The sequence below is a fragment of the Erpetoichthys calabaricus genome, chromosome 13, assembly GCF_900747795.2.
Source record: "Erpetoichthys calabaricus chromosome 13, fErpCal1.3, whole genome shotgun sequence".
Lineage (NCBI taxonomy): Eukaryota > Metazoa > Chordata > Cladistia > Polypteriformes > Polypteridae > Erpetoichthys > Erpetoichthys calabaricus.
In genome coordinates, this window is record NC_041406.2 from 102,389,077 (window position 1) to 102,407,930 (window position 18,854).

General features: G+C 38.9%; 1 protein-coding gene across 4 annotated transcripts in view; it reads left to right on the top strand.

Annotated features, from left to right (window-relative positions):
* Nucleotides 1-12,278, top strand: part of setd2 (SET domain containing 2, histone lysine methyltransferase) — a 148,651-nt gene extending 136,373 nt beyond the window's left edge. For all 4 annotated transcript variants that reach the window (XM_051935936.1, XM_051935937.1, XM_051935938.1 and 1 more), the window contains 3 exons: nt 3,571-3,651; nt 7,914-8,015; nt 10,136-12,278. In XM_051935936.1, coding sequence (XP_051791896.1) covers nt 3,571-3,651; nt 7,914-8,015; nt 10,136-10,297 — 345 coding nt within the window. In that variant the 3' untranslated portion in view covers nt 10,298-12,278. The remainder of the gene's footprint in view (nt 1-3,570; nt 3,652-7,913; nt 8,016-10,135) is intronic.
* Nucleotides 12,279-18,854: the final 6,576 nt, after the last annotated feature.

The following is an 18,854-nucleotide window of genomic DNA, read 5'->3' on the forward strand; positions in this document are numbered from 1 at the left end:
AATTAGAAAGTATATAAAAAAAGAAAGTAAAGATTGCAGTAGCGCAAACAAACGGAAATTATTACTCGAAAAAGGGAAAATAATCACCACGGACCATGTGTCATTGAAACAAAAGCTGGATAAAGCGAGGTCAGAAATAAAAGACAGAGTAGAAAACAAAGTAAAACGTCATAAAAAGGTTAAAAAACAAGGGGGCCAAACACATGTAGAGCAGGTTAGAGATAATGAAAACTGGAACTCAATAGACTCAAAAAAAAAAAAAAAAAAAAAAACGTAGGTGCGAAACACATGTAGAGCAAGATACAGAATATAAAAGCAGAAAAAAATGACAGTGTCAAAACAAAGACAGTAAACATCGCATTAGCGCAAAAAAAGAGAATTACTCGGAGAAATAACAAAAAGGCGAATAGAGATCGAATATATGGACACAGGTGATATGTCAGAAGTATGTAAATATTGTAAGACTTTGAAGTTTGTCAGAGAATTTCAAAAACGGGCGTTACTTTGCATGCATTTATTGGTTACTTTGCAAAAAAAATTATTAACTGCTGATGATGTAGATCGTTTTGTCTGTGCTGAAATTCCAAACAGATAAACCTATCCTTTATTATGGTACAAAGTCATTAAACACATGTCTCACTGACCTCATTTAAAAGATTTCAGCATATTGGGACTCCAAAGATTCCAAATATTGTTTTTACAGAAGTTCTGAAATAAAAGTGAAACTAATGAAATAGCAACAATTCAAAGAAAAAAAATCTTAAAAGTGTGAATCCGGAAAACCAAACACGGGGTTTGGCGTGCAGGGGGCAAAAGCCCCCTAGTATATATACACCGTGTGCACAATTATTAGGCAAGTTGTATTTTTGGGATTAATTTTAATATGAAACAAATACAGTGCCATCAGTCAATCCAAAATGTTAATAAACCTGAAACCTGAATGTGATGCAAAGGAAATGTGAGTGTGAACATTATCAGGGGAATACATGTGTGTGCGCAGTAATTAGGCAACTATTAGTGTGCAGAATTATTATGCAACTAAATCAAAAACTTACATTTTCTCGATTTCCCTTGTTTATTTTCATCTGTTAAAGTGAGAATAATAAACAAACAACACATAATTTCCAAATAAACATTTCTGGCATGAAAAAAAAAATCAATGACCAATATAGCCACCCTTCTTTTCAATAACAGCAATAAGCCTTCCATTCATGTAATCTGTTAGTTTCTTGATCCGTTGCCGATGAACTTTTTGTGCAGCAGCAACCACAGACTCCCAGACACTGTTCAGAGAGGTGTGCTGTTTTCCTTCCCTGTAAATCTCCTGTTTAAGAAGGGCCCACAAGTTCTCAATAGGGTTTAGGTCAGGTGATGAAGGGGGCCATTCCCATTCCATTATTCTGTCATCTTTAAGGCCTTTACTGGCTAGCCACACAGTGGAGTACTTTGATGCATGTGATGGAGCATTGTCCTGCATAAAAATCATGGTCCTCTTGAAAGAAGACTTTTTCCTGTACCAGTGCTTGAAGAAAGTGTTTTCTAAAAACTGGCAATAGGGTTGGGAGTTGAATTTGAGTCCATTTTCAACCCGAAAAGGTCCAACTAGCTCATCTTTAATAATACCAGCCCATACCAGTACCACCTCCACCTTGTTGGTATCTGCATGAAAGTGGAGCTCTGTGCCCGTTACTGATCCAGCCATGGGCCCAGCCGTCTGGTCCAACAAGTGTCACTCTCATCTCATCAGTCCATAAAACCTTTGAAAAATCTGTCTTCAGATACTCCTTGACCCAGTCTTGACGTTTCAGTTTATGTGTCTTGTTCAGTGGTGTCAGGTTTCAGCTTTGCTCTCCTTACCTTGGCCATGTCTGAGAGCACTGAACACCTTGTACTTCTAGGCACTATAGGTAAGTTGCAGTTCTGTAATATGACGGCACTGGAGGATAACGGGGTCCTGGTTGTGTCACATTTGATTCTTCTCAAATCTGTGGCAGTTAATTTGCGTCTTTTTTTCTCAACACGTTTCTTGCGACCCTGTTGACTATTTGCAACAAAACACTTGATGGTTCCATGATCACGCCCCAATATCTTAGCAATTTCAAGAGTGCTGCATCCCTCTGAGAGACTTTTTACAATTTTTGACTTTTCAGAGTCAGTTAAATCTCTTTTTTGGCCCATTTTGCATAGGGAAAAGAAGCTGCCTAATAATTATGCACACCTTGATATATGGTGTTGGTCTCTCTTAAGCATTCAAGTTTATACAGCTTGGAGATGGAATATATGCATGAAAATTGTGATATGGTCAAAATACCCACTTGCCTAATAATTGTGCACACAGTGTATATGTATTGATAATTCAACCAGAACTTCACTATGAAAACTCCGAATTCAATAATCAAATATCAAAATATATATTTTGAGGCTTTGGCAAAACAGTTTTTTTTTTTTTTGTATCAGTACAAAGAAAGTTACTTCAGAAGAATAAAGACTTTCAAAGTTTTCTTTTGACTGCTTTTGACTACATTTTGTAATATGTCCACAGAAGTTGCTTCTTCTTGACAGCTCTACTAAGGCATATTTGAACTTAGCACTGCTATTTGAACTCCATTATCAGTGCTGCTTTTGTGAGGATACTTTGCAGTAATCTGCAGTTTCTTTTTTTCAGTGGCCAGTTTTTGCGCTAATTACCTTCTGCTCCTTGAAACTTTACATTTCTGCCTGGAAGTGTGTGGATTGTGTCTTATAGTCCCAGCAAAAGTCAGTTTTCTTCAGGAGCCCACAGTTGATGAAACCAGACAGAATCATCGCCTCAGCCTACACTGGCTAATTGTATCAAACAGTATAGTTTATTTTGTAAAATTGTGATTGTTTCATAAATATTCACATGAATTGTTGCCCAGAAGTTGAGTTTTCAATGTTCAAATTATCATAATTCTGATTCTGTTCAAAAAATCTATTTTGCGCTTTTCTTTTCTTTATTGGTAATACCTTGAAACTAAATTAGTGTCCAAAAGTGGACCAGTTCCCCATCCAGGGCTGGTTCCTGTGTTGTTCCTGTATTGTTGTTCAGTATTGTAGGGTAGTCTTAGGTTTCCTCTGACTCTGAATTTTCTAGGCAAAGCACTGTAAATTCATGTGAATATTTTAAAAGTGAAGTATAAGCTTTATGGAATTGTTTCCATATAATCTCTTTTTCATAAGCACTTGTCAGCCTAAGAGTTTCTTTATTATGCTACTGTTTTTATTTAAAAAATCTGCCAAATGTAAACAGTATTTGCACAAACAAAACTGTATCATGAGCTATTTTTTTAAGTTGAGGTTTTAAGGCTGGTGAGGGAGAAAAATATATTCCCCTAGAGATCTCAGATGGCTGAAGTAAATTGCTTACGTGAAGTCCAACATTTTTAAAATATCCCATGTCAGAATTTCCTTTCATTATGTCTTGGAGCTTATTTTTTTCTCTTTGAACTATGAATCTTACATTTGGAATGGTTTTAAGAAAAAATCAGTTCTGTGGCATTGTAAGTTTAACTTTGTCTCATAATTAGTTGCTTTCTCCTCTTTTTCTAGTTTTCTACAAAAGCTAAGACAGCAGAAGCAGATACTTCCAGTGAATTAGCAAAGAAGAGCAAGGAAGTATTTCGAAAAGAGGTAAAATACATAATATATTTTTATATGAACACAGATGTGCCTGCCAGTTTAACCATAAAAAGTGCACTGGCATAGACCTGAATTGTAATAAATTTCGGAACACAATTAAGGGTGTCTATCTTTCAGAATTGGAGAACTATAAATAAGCTGTTCCTGTTTCAGGATAAGTATGCCAGTATTACCTGACTCCTATTTTTTTGAGCTGTTAAAATGTTCTATGAACTACAGCAATGTTTGTACAATTGTTTTTTTTTTTAAACAACTATGCTACATATTCTCTTTTTTCACAGTGTTTTGTCTCATTGTCCTTCCGTACTATGAAGCATCATCCTATCTGTTTTGTAACATCTGTCTGTACACTTCCATATTCATCCTGCTACTTCTGTCAGTAGTCATATCATCAATAAACACTACTGACTCACTTCCATTGGCAGTCATGCATGCCCATGCCATAACACTGCCTTCAGCATGTTTCACAGATGATGTGGTATTCTCTGGATCATGGGCCGTTTCTTCTCTTTTCCATACTGTTTTATTTCCCACATTCTGATATATATTGATCTTAGTTTCCTTTGCCCAAGGAAAATTGTTCCAGAACTGGTCTAATCTGTCCTTCCTACACTTGAGGTTTACCAATGGTTTACACCTTGTGGTGAACCCTCTGTCTTTACTTTCATGAGGTCTTCTCTTGATTGTAGACTTTGGCAATGATGGGTCTACCTCCCAGAGTGTTCTTGGTTTGGTTAAATGTTATGAAGGGGTTCTTCTTCACCAAGGACAGAATTCTGCAGTCATTTAGCACAGTTGTCTTCTATGGTTTTCCAGACCTTCTGGTGTTGCTGAGTTCACCAATGTGTTCCGTCTTTTTAAGAATGTACCAAATGGTTGATTTGACCACTCCTTGTATTTTTGCTGTCTCTCTGAAGAGTTTGTTTTGTTTTCTCAGCCTAATGATGGACTGTTTTCACTTGCATGGATAGCTCTTTGGACCTCATATTGAGAGTTCACAGCGACAGCTGTTTATTAGTTACTAGCAAAATACCCGCGCTTCGCAGCGGAAAAGTAGTGTGTTAAAGAGGTGATGTAAACATATATATACATATATATACATATCTACATATACATATATATACATATATATATATATACATATACACATCCACATATATATACACACATATATACACACATACATAAACACACATATATACATACATACGTAGTGCGTTGTAACACGGGCTGTGATTGTTACATGGGAGGGAGACGACAAGTCACAGCTTCCCGCTTTCTAATCGGGCCTGTGATTGGTGCTTTAACTGATGCCCTAAATCCCACAGTATGTCCCCTTAGGAGAGGCGTTAGGCGAGTGTAATTGAATAGCGGTGCTGCAAGTTTAGCTTTACACCTGTTTTTAAGGCTTATTGACTGAAAGGGGCTTTCATGAAAAAGTTAGGGCTTTGCTACAGGATACACCCTCCACAAGTTAAGGAAGTAAAAATAAAGGTATATATTTCTGTTTTATTTAAACCTTTTAAGTTTGTATGCGAGCGGCATGGTGGCGCAGTGAAAGGTGCCAGTTAGGAGACCCGGGTTCGCTTCCCTGCGTGGAGTTTGAATGTTCTCCCTGTGTCTGTCTGGGTTTCCTCCGGGTACTCCAGTTTCCTCCCACAGTCCAAAGACATGCAGGTTAGGTGCATTGGCGATTCTAAATTGTCCCTGGTGTGTGGGTGTGTGCGCCCTGCGGTGGGCTGGCACCTTGCCCGGGGTTTGTTTCCTGCCTTGTGCCCTGTGTTGCAAGGGATTGGCTCCTGTATTTAGGATATAGCAGGTTGGATAATGGATGGATGGACATTTGTATGCATAGCCCCATTTGCCCGTTTTTGGTTTTTTTTCTTTCTTCAGTAATATTTCAGCAAACCCGGAGCTTGTCAGTTCAAATCCTGGTACTGACACCACTGTGTCACCCTGAGGAAGTCACTTCACCTGCCTGTGCTGCAAAAAACAAAAGTAATGTAACAAATTGTACCTCAGATGTTGCAAGTTGCTGGAATAAAGGCATAAGTAAAATAGATAAATATGTATTATACACATAGGAACTATTCATTTATTTTCAGTTAAGTCATCTGCAGCAAACCTTTATAAATGAGGGTTTCTCCTTTTTAGATAGTGCAAACTGTTTCTTCTTCATTGAGGTTCTCTCTTGGAGAGCTTTTTTCATTTCATTGAAAATTAAAGCAGCAGCTGCCAAAACATGTAGCTTTCTTATTAATTTTTCAACATTGTGTAAAATAACTTTATAAAGTAACATAAAAGGTTTAAATACTGGTTATCCTTTTACACTAAAATATTACTAAAGAGATACAAAAAAAGTAAAATGCATATGTTGTTTTTCTTTAAGGAGATTAAATATTACTGAAGGGGCGGCACGGTGGCGCAGTGGGTAGCGCTGCTGCCTCGCAGTTGGGAGATCTGGGGACCTGGGTTCGATTCCCGGGTCCTCCCTGCGTGGAGTTTGCATGTTCTCCCCGTGTCTGCGGTTTCCTCCCACATTCCAAAGACATGCAGGTTAGGTGGATTGGCGATTCTAAATTGGCCCTAGTGTGTGCTTGGTGTGTGGGTGTGTTTGTGTGTACCCTGCGGTGGGTTGGCACCCTGCCCAGGATTGTTTCCTGCCTTGTGCCCTGTGTTGGCTGGGATTGGCTCCAGCAGACCCCCGTGACCCTGTGTTTGGATTCAGCGGGTTGGAAAATGGATGGATGGATGGAAATATTACTGAAGAAAGAAAAAAAAAAACTAAAACAGCCAAATGGGGCTATGCATACGAACTTAAAAGGTTTAAATAAAACAGAAATACAGTCATCCCTCACCTATCGCGGGGGTTACGTTCCAGAGCCCCCCGCGATAAGTGAAAATCCGTGAAGTACCTACCTATATTTATTTTATTATTTATATATATTTTAAGGCTTTATAAACCCTTCCCACACTCTTATAAACCTTTCTGTCTCTCTTTTTTACCTTTTCCACACTCTTATAAACACTTCCTATGCTCTTAAACACTTTCTACACTCTTAACACCGCAGAGCAACACTACACGCAGCGATCAGACGTTGATGTGTCTGCCACTCGCTTTCTGAAGAGGGGGGCAGGTGAACGCACATTAAGCAGAGGTGGACTTTGTGCTGCTTCTGCCAAAATGCCTGCTTGTCGCTTTGCGCGTTCTGAAGGAGGAGGAGGAGTGTGTGTGTGTGGGTGTGTGAGGGCTGAACGCACGTTCGCTCAAACCCCCCTCTCCGAGGCGCGGTACACTCCTGCCACTTCGCGTTGTGAATTGGGGGGGAAGCGGGCTTGCTGAATGCACGCTAAGGAGAAGTGGACTTTGTGCTGCTTGTCGCTCTAGGTGTCAATAAGCTTGTACAGCAGCTGTTTTCCTGTCTCACTGCCTTGTCTTTCATGAACGTAAAATGTTTAATAATAGAGAGATGTTACTTATATCCTTAGTCCGACATCCACATATCATATGTGTTAACAAAGTGTGTTTTATAAGTTTACATGTGTTTAAAGCATGTGGGATGGGTATTTTAAGGCTTAAACTATAAAAATGTTTATTTATATGGTCTTTCTATATCGCGGATTTTGACCTATCACTGATGGGTCTAGAACTAACTTCCGCGATAGGCGTTTCACGTGATTATGTAGGAGGCGTGATGACGCTATACGTGACTCCGCCCCCATCCATTACAGTATATGGACAATAAATAGGTTCCAGTTATGACCGTTACGCTTTGAATTTCGAAATGAAACCTGCCTGACTTTTGTAAGTAAGCTGTAAGGAATGAGCCTGCCAAATGTCAGCCTTCCACCTACACGGGAAGTTGGAGAATTAGTGATGAGTCAGTCAGTCAGTGAGGGCTTTGCCTTTTATTAGTATAGATTGAAATTTAATGAGGCAACTGCTCCTACTAGGTTGTGGAACAGTTTGTCAGTCAATTGTCGAAATACTTTTAAGGGGGACCTGAAAAAAGGGGGACCATGTGTAAACATGTCTGTCTTTTCTAAACAGCTCATACTATATTTTTGGTAAGCCTCTTAAATTAAAGCTGAGAGTCTACTCTTCAATCACATAATGATGCTTAATTTCAAATCCATTGTAGTGGTGTACAGAGAAAAATTATATAAATTGTATCACCGTCCAAATTCTTATGGACCTGACTGTACAATCCCTCATGTATAATCTTTAACTTCAATATTTATCTTGTTTAAAGATGTCTCAGTTCATTGTCCAGTGCCTAAACCCCTATAGAAAACCAGATTGCAAGCTCGGTCGGATCTGTAACACAGATGACTTCAAGCATCTTGCCCGAAAGGTGAGTAAATAAAGAAGTAATCAAAAAGAAATATTTTTGAGATTATGTTGAGAGAAAAGCAATATTTCATTACTTTTATATTGATAATGCCCATCTTTTGTTAATTTAGTCAGATATTGATGAAACTAGGAATTAGAGATTTCTTAAGTAAGTATTTAATAGAGAGATTTCTTAAGTAATTATTTAGTAAGAGATTAAGGACTTCAAATATATAGAAGGTAAACAAAAAATAGAAACACCACATGAAAATTGAATTTATCTTTGAAGTAACTAAATCACAATTACAATTGCAAAGGTAAGTCATATTAGGTTGACACTTTGATATGTGAATTTTCAAAGTAAAGTGAGGCAACCAGCAAAATTCCAAAGTTGTAAACGGTCAATGCCTATATTGCAACTGCATCGGTCATTAAACATTTAAAATTATTTAGTGTGTTTAACAGTGTATGCCCGACATGTACGAACTGCACCTCTATGACCCTGAAGCTGTAGTATACGGATATGTAAATTGTATACTTTATAAGTTTGCATAAACAATCAAGTAATTATAAGACAGCACGGCGGGACAGTGGTTAATGAGTCCAGCATCCTTTGTTTGAATCAAACACTCGTGTGGAGTTTTCAACTACTCTCTGTATCTACATGGGTTTCCTTCCTATTTCCCATTCTAAATTTATTAGAATGAAAGTGTACTGTGCATGACGGCACTTAGATGGACTTCCACCCTGTGCATGGCTGGTTCTTGCCTTGTGGCTGATGTTACGAGGAAATGAAATATTATACAATGAAATATTAAATAAATATATATATATATATATATATATATATATATATATATATATATATATATATATATACACACACACACAGTGGGGCAAAAAAGTATTTAGTCAGCCACCAATTGTGCAAGTTCTCCCACTTAAAAAGATGAGAGAGGCCTGTAATTTTCATCATAGGTATACCTCAACTATGAGAGACAAAATGAGAAAAAAAAATCCAGAAAATCACATTGTCTGATTTTTAAAGAAATTATTTGCAAATTATGGTGGAAAATAAGTATTTGGATTGGGAGAATGTCATATGGTCAGATGAAAAAACTCTACTTGTCGTGTTTGGAGGAGAAAGAATGCTGAGTTGCATCCAAAGAACACCATACCTACTGTAAAGCATGGGGGTGGAAACATCATGCTTTGGGGCTGTTTTTCTGCAAAGGGACCAGGACGACTGATCCGTGTAATGGAAAGAATGATTGGGGCCATGTATCATCAGATTTTGCATGAAAACTTCCTTCCATCAGCAAGGGCATTGAAGATGAAACGTGGCTAGGTCTTTCAGCATGACAATGATCCCAAACATACCGCCCGGGTAACGAAGGAGTGGCTTCGTAAGAAGCATTTCAAGGTCCTGGAGTGGCCTAGCCAGTCTCCAGATCTCAACCCCATAGAAAATCTTTGGAGGGAGTTGAAAGTCCGTGTTGCCCAGCGACAGCCCCAAAACATCACAGCTCTAGAGGAGATCTGCATGGAGGAATGGGCCAAAATACCAGCAACAGTGTGTGAAAACCTTGTGAAGACTTACAGAAAACGTTTGACCTCTGTCATTGCCAACAAAGGGTATATAACAAAGTATTGAGATGAGCTTTTGTTATTGACCAAATACTTTTTTTCCACCATAATTTGCAAATAAATTCTTCAAAAATCAGACAATGTGATTTTCTGGATTTTTTTTTTCTCATTTTGTCTCTCATAGTTGAGGTATACCTATGATGAAAATTACAGGCCTCTCTCATCTTTTTAAGTGGGAGAACTTGCACAATTGATGGCTGACTAAATACTTTTTTGCCCCACTGTAAATATATATATATATATATATATATATATATATATATATTATATATATTTTTTTTTTTTTTTTTTACTTGTGAAAAGGTCATCAGAAATTGCAGTTGTTAACGCTGTATTTAGTGATGTTTAACAATTCTTTATTAACTCGGTTGTTCATCATTTATCCAGTTTTTATAATGTATAAACTTTTTATTTAAAGTGTAACGAATTAACCTTTTGAGGGTCTTCAAATTCTCCTTGCATGCAATGAAAATTGTTTTAATTTTGTATTTACAGCTGACACATGGAGTAATGAACAAGGAGCTAAAATCTTGCAAGAACCCAGAGGACCTGGAATGTAATGAAAATGTGAAGCACAAGACTAAGGAATATATAAAAAAATATATGCAGAAATTTGGGCCAGTTTACCGTCCCAAGGAAGATCCTGATGTGGATTAGTACCAGCTGTGCACTGCTAATTCTTGAATGGATATTCATAAGTACTGCACATTAATCTGGGACCACCTCTTTAGGCCTGGATTCTTGTGATGCTTTTCTCTCTTCTAAAGGAAATCTGAGAGTATTCCAGCACTGGATATTTGTTAGTGAGACGACTTCACATTGGCTGAAGGGAGGGAAAGCCAACAACATAATGCAGCCTCTTGCAGCTAAATTCATAGACCCCTCGTCCCTTTTTTAACAGCAGTGAATGGATTTGAAGATTCAACAGTCTAATTCCCAAAGGAGCTAAATTACAAAAGCTCAAGAAGGAACCAGTTGTTTGAATAATATATCTTCAAAGAGAACATCAACTCATAAATGATTTTTTCTATTGACAGACACTAACTGTGCTGTTCTCATTGTGATTAACAATAGAGTTATATTTTCAAACTTTTACCTTTGTACTTCCAGAGGGGTGGAATGCACACACAGAATTGATTAGAAGTGGATGTGTGTGTGTGCACATGTTTGTGCGTATGTGTTTGTATGTATGCAAATATGTATATATGTATGAATTGAAATAGGTTGCCATTACTAATTTAAATAGACCAAAAATCCAATTTGTTTGGCACTGTTTAAGTTAGTAGTCTTTGAAGGTATCAAAGTTTTCACAAAACTTTTTTTTTTTTTTTTTTTAAACTTCTGTAGACCAGGAAGTAATTTTTTTGCAGCAGTACACAGCAATGTTTATCAGTCAATATACATTAAAAGTTAAATCTAAAGATATAATGTAAATGTAATGGCTAAATATATACAGTCCACCTTATTTTCTAACTTGGCAGCTTACTTGGTCAGTTCCGGCCTGGAAACAGCTGTTTCAGGTGGGTGTGTGCGTATGTATATATAAATCTAAACTGTTAAATAGGAATGCCACAAAAATTGGCAATGGGTGCTATCTCAGCCAGTTACTTTTCTGTTTTTTATTTTATTTTTATAAATGAAGATAAAACCTAAATATATCTTTCATGATCATACATATATTTAGGCCACTACAGGACTTGTGTGCATGTGTGCTTGATGCTTATGTGGGTTTATTTATGGCTGGTCCTGTTTTTCATCAACCTTAGACTATTTGTTAAGCTGAAGTTGTCATACTTGTTAAATAGGAGTCTAGCTAGAAGCTAATGATCTAGTTACACTTAAGGGCATTGTCAACCAGTAATCTCCACAACCTTCAGTCAGTAGACCATTTACTTTTCATGCCAGAGTTGGAACATATTGGCATTGCCTTGTTTAAATTGGAAACGCTTGCTTTTGGCAATGTAGTACAGTTCAAAGGGTGTATCTAGCCAAAATGAAGAAGAAGAAAAAAAAACTTTACCATTAAATTTGAAGGCAGTGACCTAAAATCTTACAAATAATCATTTTAAGTAGCATCTAAATTTTTAAGAAGAAGGTAGTTCTTGGTGGAATAATTCAGAATCATAGTGGAGAGTGGTATCAATGATCATAAAGTAGATTTTAAGATCTTTCCAAGTTGTGTACTCCAGGCCAAGTCTTTAGTCACTCTGCTTGACTTGTACTCATGCACATGCATAGCATTACGAGATGATATGTTGGGTATCTAGAACATTTGAAGCAATATATGTTTTTCATAAAAGTTGCCATACAATTGTAACTGGAGTACTCATCAGAAATACTTTTTTCAGAAGTACATCTTTTAACCTTATTTTTTCCCCTGACCACAAATATGAATTGGAATTTCTGGTTCAGGAGAGCCCTTTAAAGGGAATGGTAGTATTTTGCATTGGTGCCTATTTTGTGGCACGACTCCAAAAAGCAGAGGGTATAAATAACATGTCCAAAAGTAATAATATGTTTTAATATTTATATGGCCACATTCATTAATCAATATATAATCTGATTCTTGAATCAAGTCACTGTTAAGCTAAGATAGCCTGTCATGGCAGCTGTTCCTCTTTTTAGAGCAAAAAATAAATACAGTAAAAAGCTGCTACTGTTAACTGTAGTGGTACAGATACCAAGCAATATGTTTCTCCAGCCACTCTTTGAACTGATATGTACACAGCTCTTCTTTTCAGAGTTTTCACAGTTGTGCTTGGAAGTAGTCAGTGTGTAACACATTGTTTTTCAGGGGTTTGCTTTTGGGGAAATGGAGTTTGAGGCATAAAAATTAAATGCGAAATGGCTCATTTTTCGGAGGAGGCTGCCTTTGGGGTGTGTGCTGTAGAATGTGATTCATACATGTCTGTCTGTCTGTCTGTCTAACCCTCTGTATTTATAGCCAGCAGTTCATACACATGCTGTGCTATACAAGAATAAACTGTAGAGTTTCACAATTCATGTATTATATTGTTTTAACATATATGTGAATATATTGATACTTTTTTAAGCTTTTTGTTTTTATGTTTAAGTCAATGGAAGAATGTGTTTAAAAATGATTTGTAAAACAGTGCTGTTCTAAATTTTAATATGTAAATATATACTGAAATTGAAAGATAAACTTGCAGTTCATTGTTTCCTGATCTTCAGGAGGTGCTGGTTTGGCCCCAGCTCCCCTTCGGTTAAAAGGTTATTTTATTTTTTCTTGATAGTGAAAGCTTTTTTGTTTTGTTTTGTTTTTTTACTGCAAACAGTTCTGTGTACAAAGGAAACATGCTGCCTCTCCCATGTAAGTACAGTGCGAAAATATTGTGATAATGAGTGTAAAACCTTTTAAAAAGAAAATAAACTTTTTTAAATTGATTATTTGCCTGCTCTTTAAAGCATTTTAGTAATAATAGTACATAATCATCTCTCTAACTGACAAGAAAATGTAACATGAACAAATTATTTTGCTTGTATGAGTTCCATAGTAGTAGTATTCGCTCCTCTTTTGGATTTACTAATTTTTTTGTATGTTTGACACTGTATGTTATGAGATCTGTCGTCAAAACCTATTGATTAAGTGAACTGAAGTCAACACCAAACTTTGAAACACCTTTATTGCCTTAACAAAGTAATACAAATCCACCAAGTATTAAAAATATGCACAAATTGAGACAACTCAAAAAGGGTCATTCGTTTCCTAGACTGTGTTAATATAAAAGCAAAGCATATTTAACTAACACTTCAGTAACTGTAGAAGTTTTGCAACGATAAAATCTTAAGTCCTCTCAATATAAAAAGGCAAAAATTAATAGAATAAGTGGTGAGCATGATGACTTTTGATGAATACTAAGTCACCTAGGGATGTAAATCATGTGGTTCTTCAGTATTTATTAAAGTTAAACTACAGCACATTTGAAATAAACATCCTAACCACTCCTCCATGCATTTCCTATGTGCCTTCTTTAATTGTCTCGCTTTAAGAGGCTATCCCACCAAAATAAATACGTAAAAACTATTGGGTTTGACAGTCCATCAAACATGCTGCCATAAATTCTGAATTTCTACCTCATTGACATAATAAAAGATTTCTTGTGCACGTGGTTAGTGACATTTAAATAGGATTACAAACTTTAATCAGCATTTCATAATAAGTGACCCCCTCTGATTGATTAATAGCCTCATTATTAAAAAAGTAACACCCTGCTTAATAACACAGAAGATAACATTAAAGGAAACAATTTTAATTTTGCAATATGTGTGTATGCATTTGTTCTAACTTTAAGTGAAAAATGTGTCATGGACTGTTCACATCCAGAGTGTCAGTGTATTATCTCAACTGAAGCCAAAACTGCTTTTAATTATCTGAAACATTGGCAATGTCATGCCTTCCTTTGTATCTCTTCATCTATCAAAGCTGAAGGGTTTTGCTCTGCCTTCATTACTTTTCATTTTTTATTAAAGTATTTTAATTGTAGTTTTTTATAATGAATGTGCTAGTACTTTCACACTCACTAGTTATTACTCTGATGTTTAACAGACAGAATATTTCACAACATCCCAGCCTTCATGTGGTCCCAAAATTTGTTACCATGTCATTCAAGTAGTCAGCATTCCTGTTTAACACTTGCCCAAGTTGCCAGTTTTATAGATTTTTTTTTTTTTTTTTTTTGCTTTGTAAGTCAAGTCAAGTTGGGGAGCATGCACTGGTGCACAACGAAACAACTCGGGATCCCAGTTGGCAACCCCCCAAGCAGACACGCGGTTCAGTCCTACCCTCCGGAAATGACCCTCTATCTGCCGCAGCCAGGTGTTACGTGGGTGACCCCTTGGCCTGGTCCAGCCACTTGGGTCCCCAACAATGAGGATCTTACGAACTGGATCACCCTCAGTGAAACACGCCACCTGGCCGTAGTGCCGTAACTGACGCTCCCTCACAATGCAGGTAATGTGCCTAATTTGGGACTCCATGAGCAACCGCTTATTCAACACAAAGTCAAACCAACGGTACCCAAGGATTTTCTGGAGAGACACAGTACCAAAGGAGTCCAGTCTTCATTTCAGGTCACTGGATAGTGTCCATGTCTCACAACCATATAGCAAGACAGGAAGCACCAGGACTCTATTGGACCTTCGTCCTTTTGCATAGATATCAGGAGCGCCACACACCCCTTTCCAGCGACCTCATGACCCCCCATGCTCTCCCAATCCGTCTACTGACTTCATAGGAAGAGTCATCAGAGTCATTAATATCACAGACAAGTAAACCTCTCAACAAGGTCGACACTCTCTCCGCAGACAGACACACTGCTGATGGCTGTGCCCAAGAGGTCATTAAAGGCCTGGACCTGTTTTTTATCCCGGACACTCACAAGCCCAGACGCTCAGACTCCTCGCTCAGTCTCTCGAGCACCCCGATCAGAGCCTCCATTGACTCTGTGAAGATCACAGCATCATCAGCAAAGTCAAGATCCGTGAATCTTTCTTCACCAACAGATGCCCCACAGCATGACAATGACCTCACACAACATGGCCTCATTGTAATGATACTTCACTGTGAAAACAGCAGTAGTCAATAAAGTTTGGTTTTGGCATTAATTGTTTACCTGAAAAATCTCAGAACACAGTTTATCAAAACATAAGCTTTAAACAGGTATGATTTGTTTGTACATTTTTGGAGCCGCAAGTACAGTGCATATAGTGCAACTACAAGGAGCAAAGAATGCGGATGTTTTGGTCCTAACAAATACAGGAGATACTTATACTTTCTAATGTTGCATGTGTTATGTGCCATGGCAGAATAGAAAAAAATGGAAAATGGGGCAAGACTGTGGCTAAACTTGCTTCAGGGGTAAAGTCTTTGCATGGGCACCATCTCCATCAGGCAGCATGCTATTGGCTGTCAGGAAAAGAAAATAAAGTAACGAGCAAGCTCATAATACTTTTAAATGTGAAACTGTGCTGGAAAATTGTCATGCAGTTTTCTAATTAGACATGTCCTGTGATTTCTAGTTGTGTAATCTGACATCCCCACCAACCAGAAGCCATGTAATGTGTCATAAGCTTTTTCAAAATGCAGCCAATAAACATGTCAATGCAGGAGTGCATTTGGTTGTAAGGAAATCCACAAAGCTGTATGGATCTTGACTAAGCAGAAGACAGACAGCCAGACACATCACACATGTATCAGAAAGTTATTTACAGTGTCAGAAGAGAGTAAGTAAACGTAGTGTTAAATAGATTGTCTTCTCAACTGATCAGCTGTGAGTAAACCCGAAAAAAATGAGTAGAAAAAAAAAATCTAAAGAACATGTCACAATCTCTACATGCGCAGAGTAAAGGATACCACTGACAAAATATAATCTTATTCACTCAAGCCAGTGTGAGGCAATGCGTACAAGAGAGTCAGATCTCTGTTGATTCCTGGAAAAATGTTGAAATATGTAAAGAAGTTAAATTCCTCCTCAACAATAACAAGAACAGGGTTCAAAAATAAATAGCTTAGACAGGCCCGGTCTTAGGTATTATGGGGCCCTAGGCGAATGGGGCGTCCAGGGGCCCCCTGAGGGGGGCGGAGCCCCCCTGGAAGCTCTGTGAAATGCGTGAAAATTAGACCAAGGAGTCGATCCGGGGCCCTAGGCGGTCGCCTACTTCGCCTATGCCTAAGGCCGGGCCTGATTGGGACAAATAATGCTATAGTATATTTAAGTATATATGACAATTGCTCACTCGGACAATTTGTTTTGGGGGCCCCCAAGAAGGCGGGGGCCCTAAGCTATAGCTTGTGTAGCTTATACGTAAATCCTGCACTGAGCTTAGAAAATATTAGTAGAAGCACACACAGCAGTAGGAGACTAGTAGGAGGAGAACACGCTAACTGTAGGAAAGAAAGGGAGAAGGAGGCAATCGGAAGAAATCTGTAATGGTTGTTTCTTTTCTTTCTAATATTTAAAGAAAATTACTGCCAATGACCCGATTTTATAATTCTTTTTTGTGTTTGCTTGTTCTAAAATTGGAAGACTCTTCTTAGCATATGCAGAGTACTTTGAAAAGAACCCAAACAGGCCAACTACTTGGATCACTCTTTCTATACTTTTCAAAGAAACATAACTTAAAATTGACTCTGCTAGGTTTTCTCAACAACGTGGCTCTTGTAGGAATTTGAATTGCAGTGAATACCAAACTGGCCTACGGCAGAGTAAACAATGCATCTTAAGAGGTGTGTTCATTTTTTAAACAGCTCAAAACACTTCATTACCAAAAATAGCCGATAGAATATGCATAAACTTTTTTGGGGGCAGCAGCTTGAGCAGAGATGCCCAGACTTCCCTCTCCCCGGCCACTTCTTCTAGCTCTTCCGGGGGAATCCCGAGGCGTTCCCAGGCCAGCCGAGAGACATAGTCCTTCCAGCATGTCCTGGGTCTTCTCCGGGGCCTCCTCCCGGTTAGACGTGCCCGGAACACCTCACCCAGGAGGTGTCCAGGAGGCATCCTGATCAGATGCCCGAGCCACCTCATCTGACTCCTCTCGATGCGGAGGAGCAGCGGCTCTACTCTGAGCCCTTCCCGGATGACTGAGCTTCTCACCCTATCTTTAAGGGAGAGCCCAGACACCCTGCGGAGGAAACTCATTTCAGCCGCTTGTATTCGCGATCTCGTTCTTTCGGTCACTACCCACTGCTCATGACCATAGGTGAGGGTAGGAACATAGATCGACTCGTAAATTGAGAGCTCCTTTTTCGCCACGACAGACCGATGCAGAGCCCGCATCACTGCAGATGCCGCACCGATCCGCCTGTCGATCTCCCGCTTCATTCTTCCCTCACTCGTGAACAAGACCCCGAGATACTCGAACTCCTGAGAGGGCACTCCACCCTTTTCCGGCTGAGGATCATGGTCTCAGATTTAGAGGTGCTGATTCCCATCCCAGCCGCTTCACACTCAGCTGCGAACCGATCCAGAGAGAGCTGAAGATCACGGCCTGATGAAGCAAACAGGACAACATCACCTGCAAAAAGCAGTGACCCAATCCTGAGCCCACCAAACTGGTATCCGTCAATAAGGGCGCGCACATAATGGCGACCTTCAAAAGGGCGACCTCAATTGGGCGCGGCGAATAAAACCGCACATAAATAAAAGCGATCTTCAAAAGGGCGACCTCAATTGAGCACCGAATAAAGGCGCGCGTAAATAAAGACGAGCTTCAAAAGGACGACCTCAATTGAGCGCCGAATAAATGCGCGCGCAAATAAAGGAGTGCTTCAAAAGGGTGACGTCAATTGGGCGCAGCGAATAAAGGCAAACGCAACAAAATTACAGAAAATTTATTAGATAAAGGCAATGATTGAACATATAAAAAGGTGAAAGCAAGAATATTAAAACATCCAATTAATTAATGCATGAACTTCTAACGAACTATTACTAAAGCTCTCTATATTTCCTTGTTTTCAAAATTACAGAAAATTAGATTACGGCACTGCGGTGGGTTGGCACCCTGCCCAGGATTGGTTCCCTGCCTTGTGCCCTCTGTTGGCTGGGATTGGCTCCAGCAGATGCCCGTGACCCTGTGTTCGGATTCAGCGGGTTGGAAAATGGATGGACAGATGGATAGGTAGATTAAGGCAATGACTGAATGTATAAAAAGGTGAAAGCAAGTTACACTTGAAGCTGTAGATTATGTGCAATGCCACGTAGATATTCGAGATGCGGTCTATTAGCATAATCAATGACAATTAATTTAATTCGCTCCGAAGGTCATCCTTTTGAAGCGCTCCTTTATTTGCGCGCGCATTTATTCGGCGCTCAATTGAGGTCGTCCTTTTGAAGCTCGCCTTTATTTACGCGCGCCTTTATTCGGCGCTCAATTGAGGTCGCCCCTTTGAAGATCGCTTTTATTTATGTGCGCTTTTATTCTCCGCGCCCAATTGAGGTCGCCCTTTTGAAGGTCGCCTTTTTGTGCGCACCCTTATTGAATAGAACCCACCAAACTGGTATCTGTCAACGCCCTGGCTGCGCCTAGAAATTCTGTCTATAAAAGTTATGAACAGAATCGGTGACAAAGGGCAGCCCTGGTGGAGTCCAACTCTCACTGGAAACGGGTTCGACTTACTGCCGGCAATGCAGACCAAGCTCTGACACCGGTTGTACAGGGACCGAACAACCCTTACGGTCCGGTACCCCATACTCCC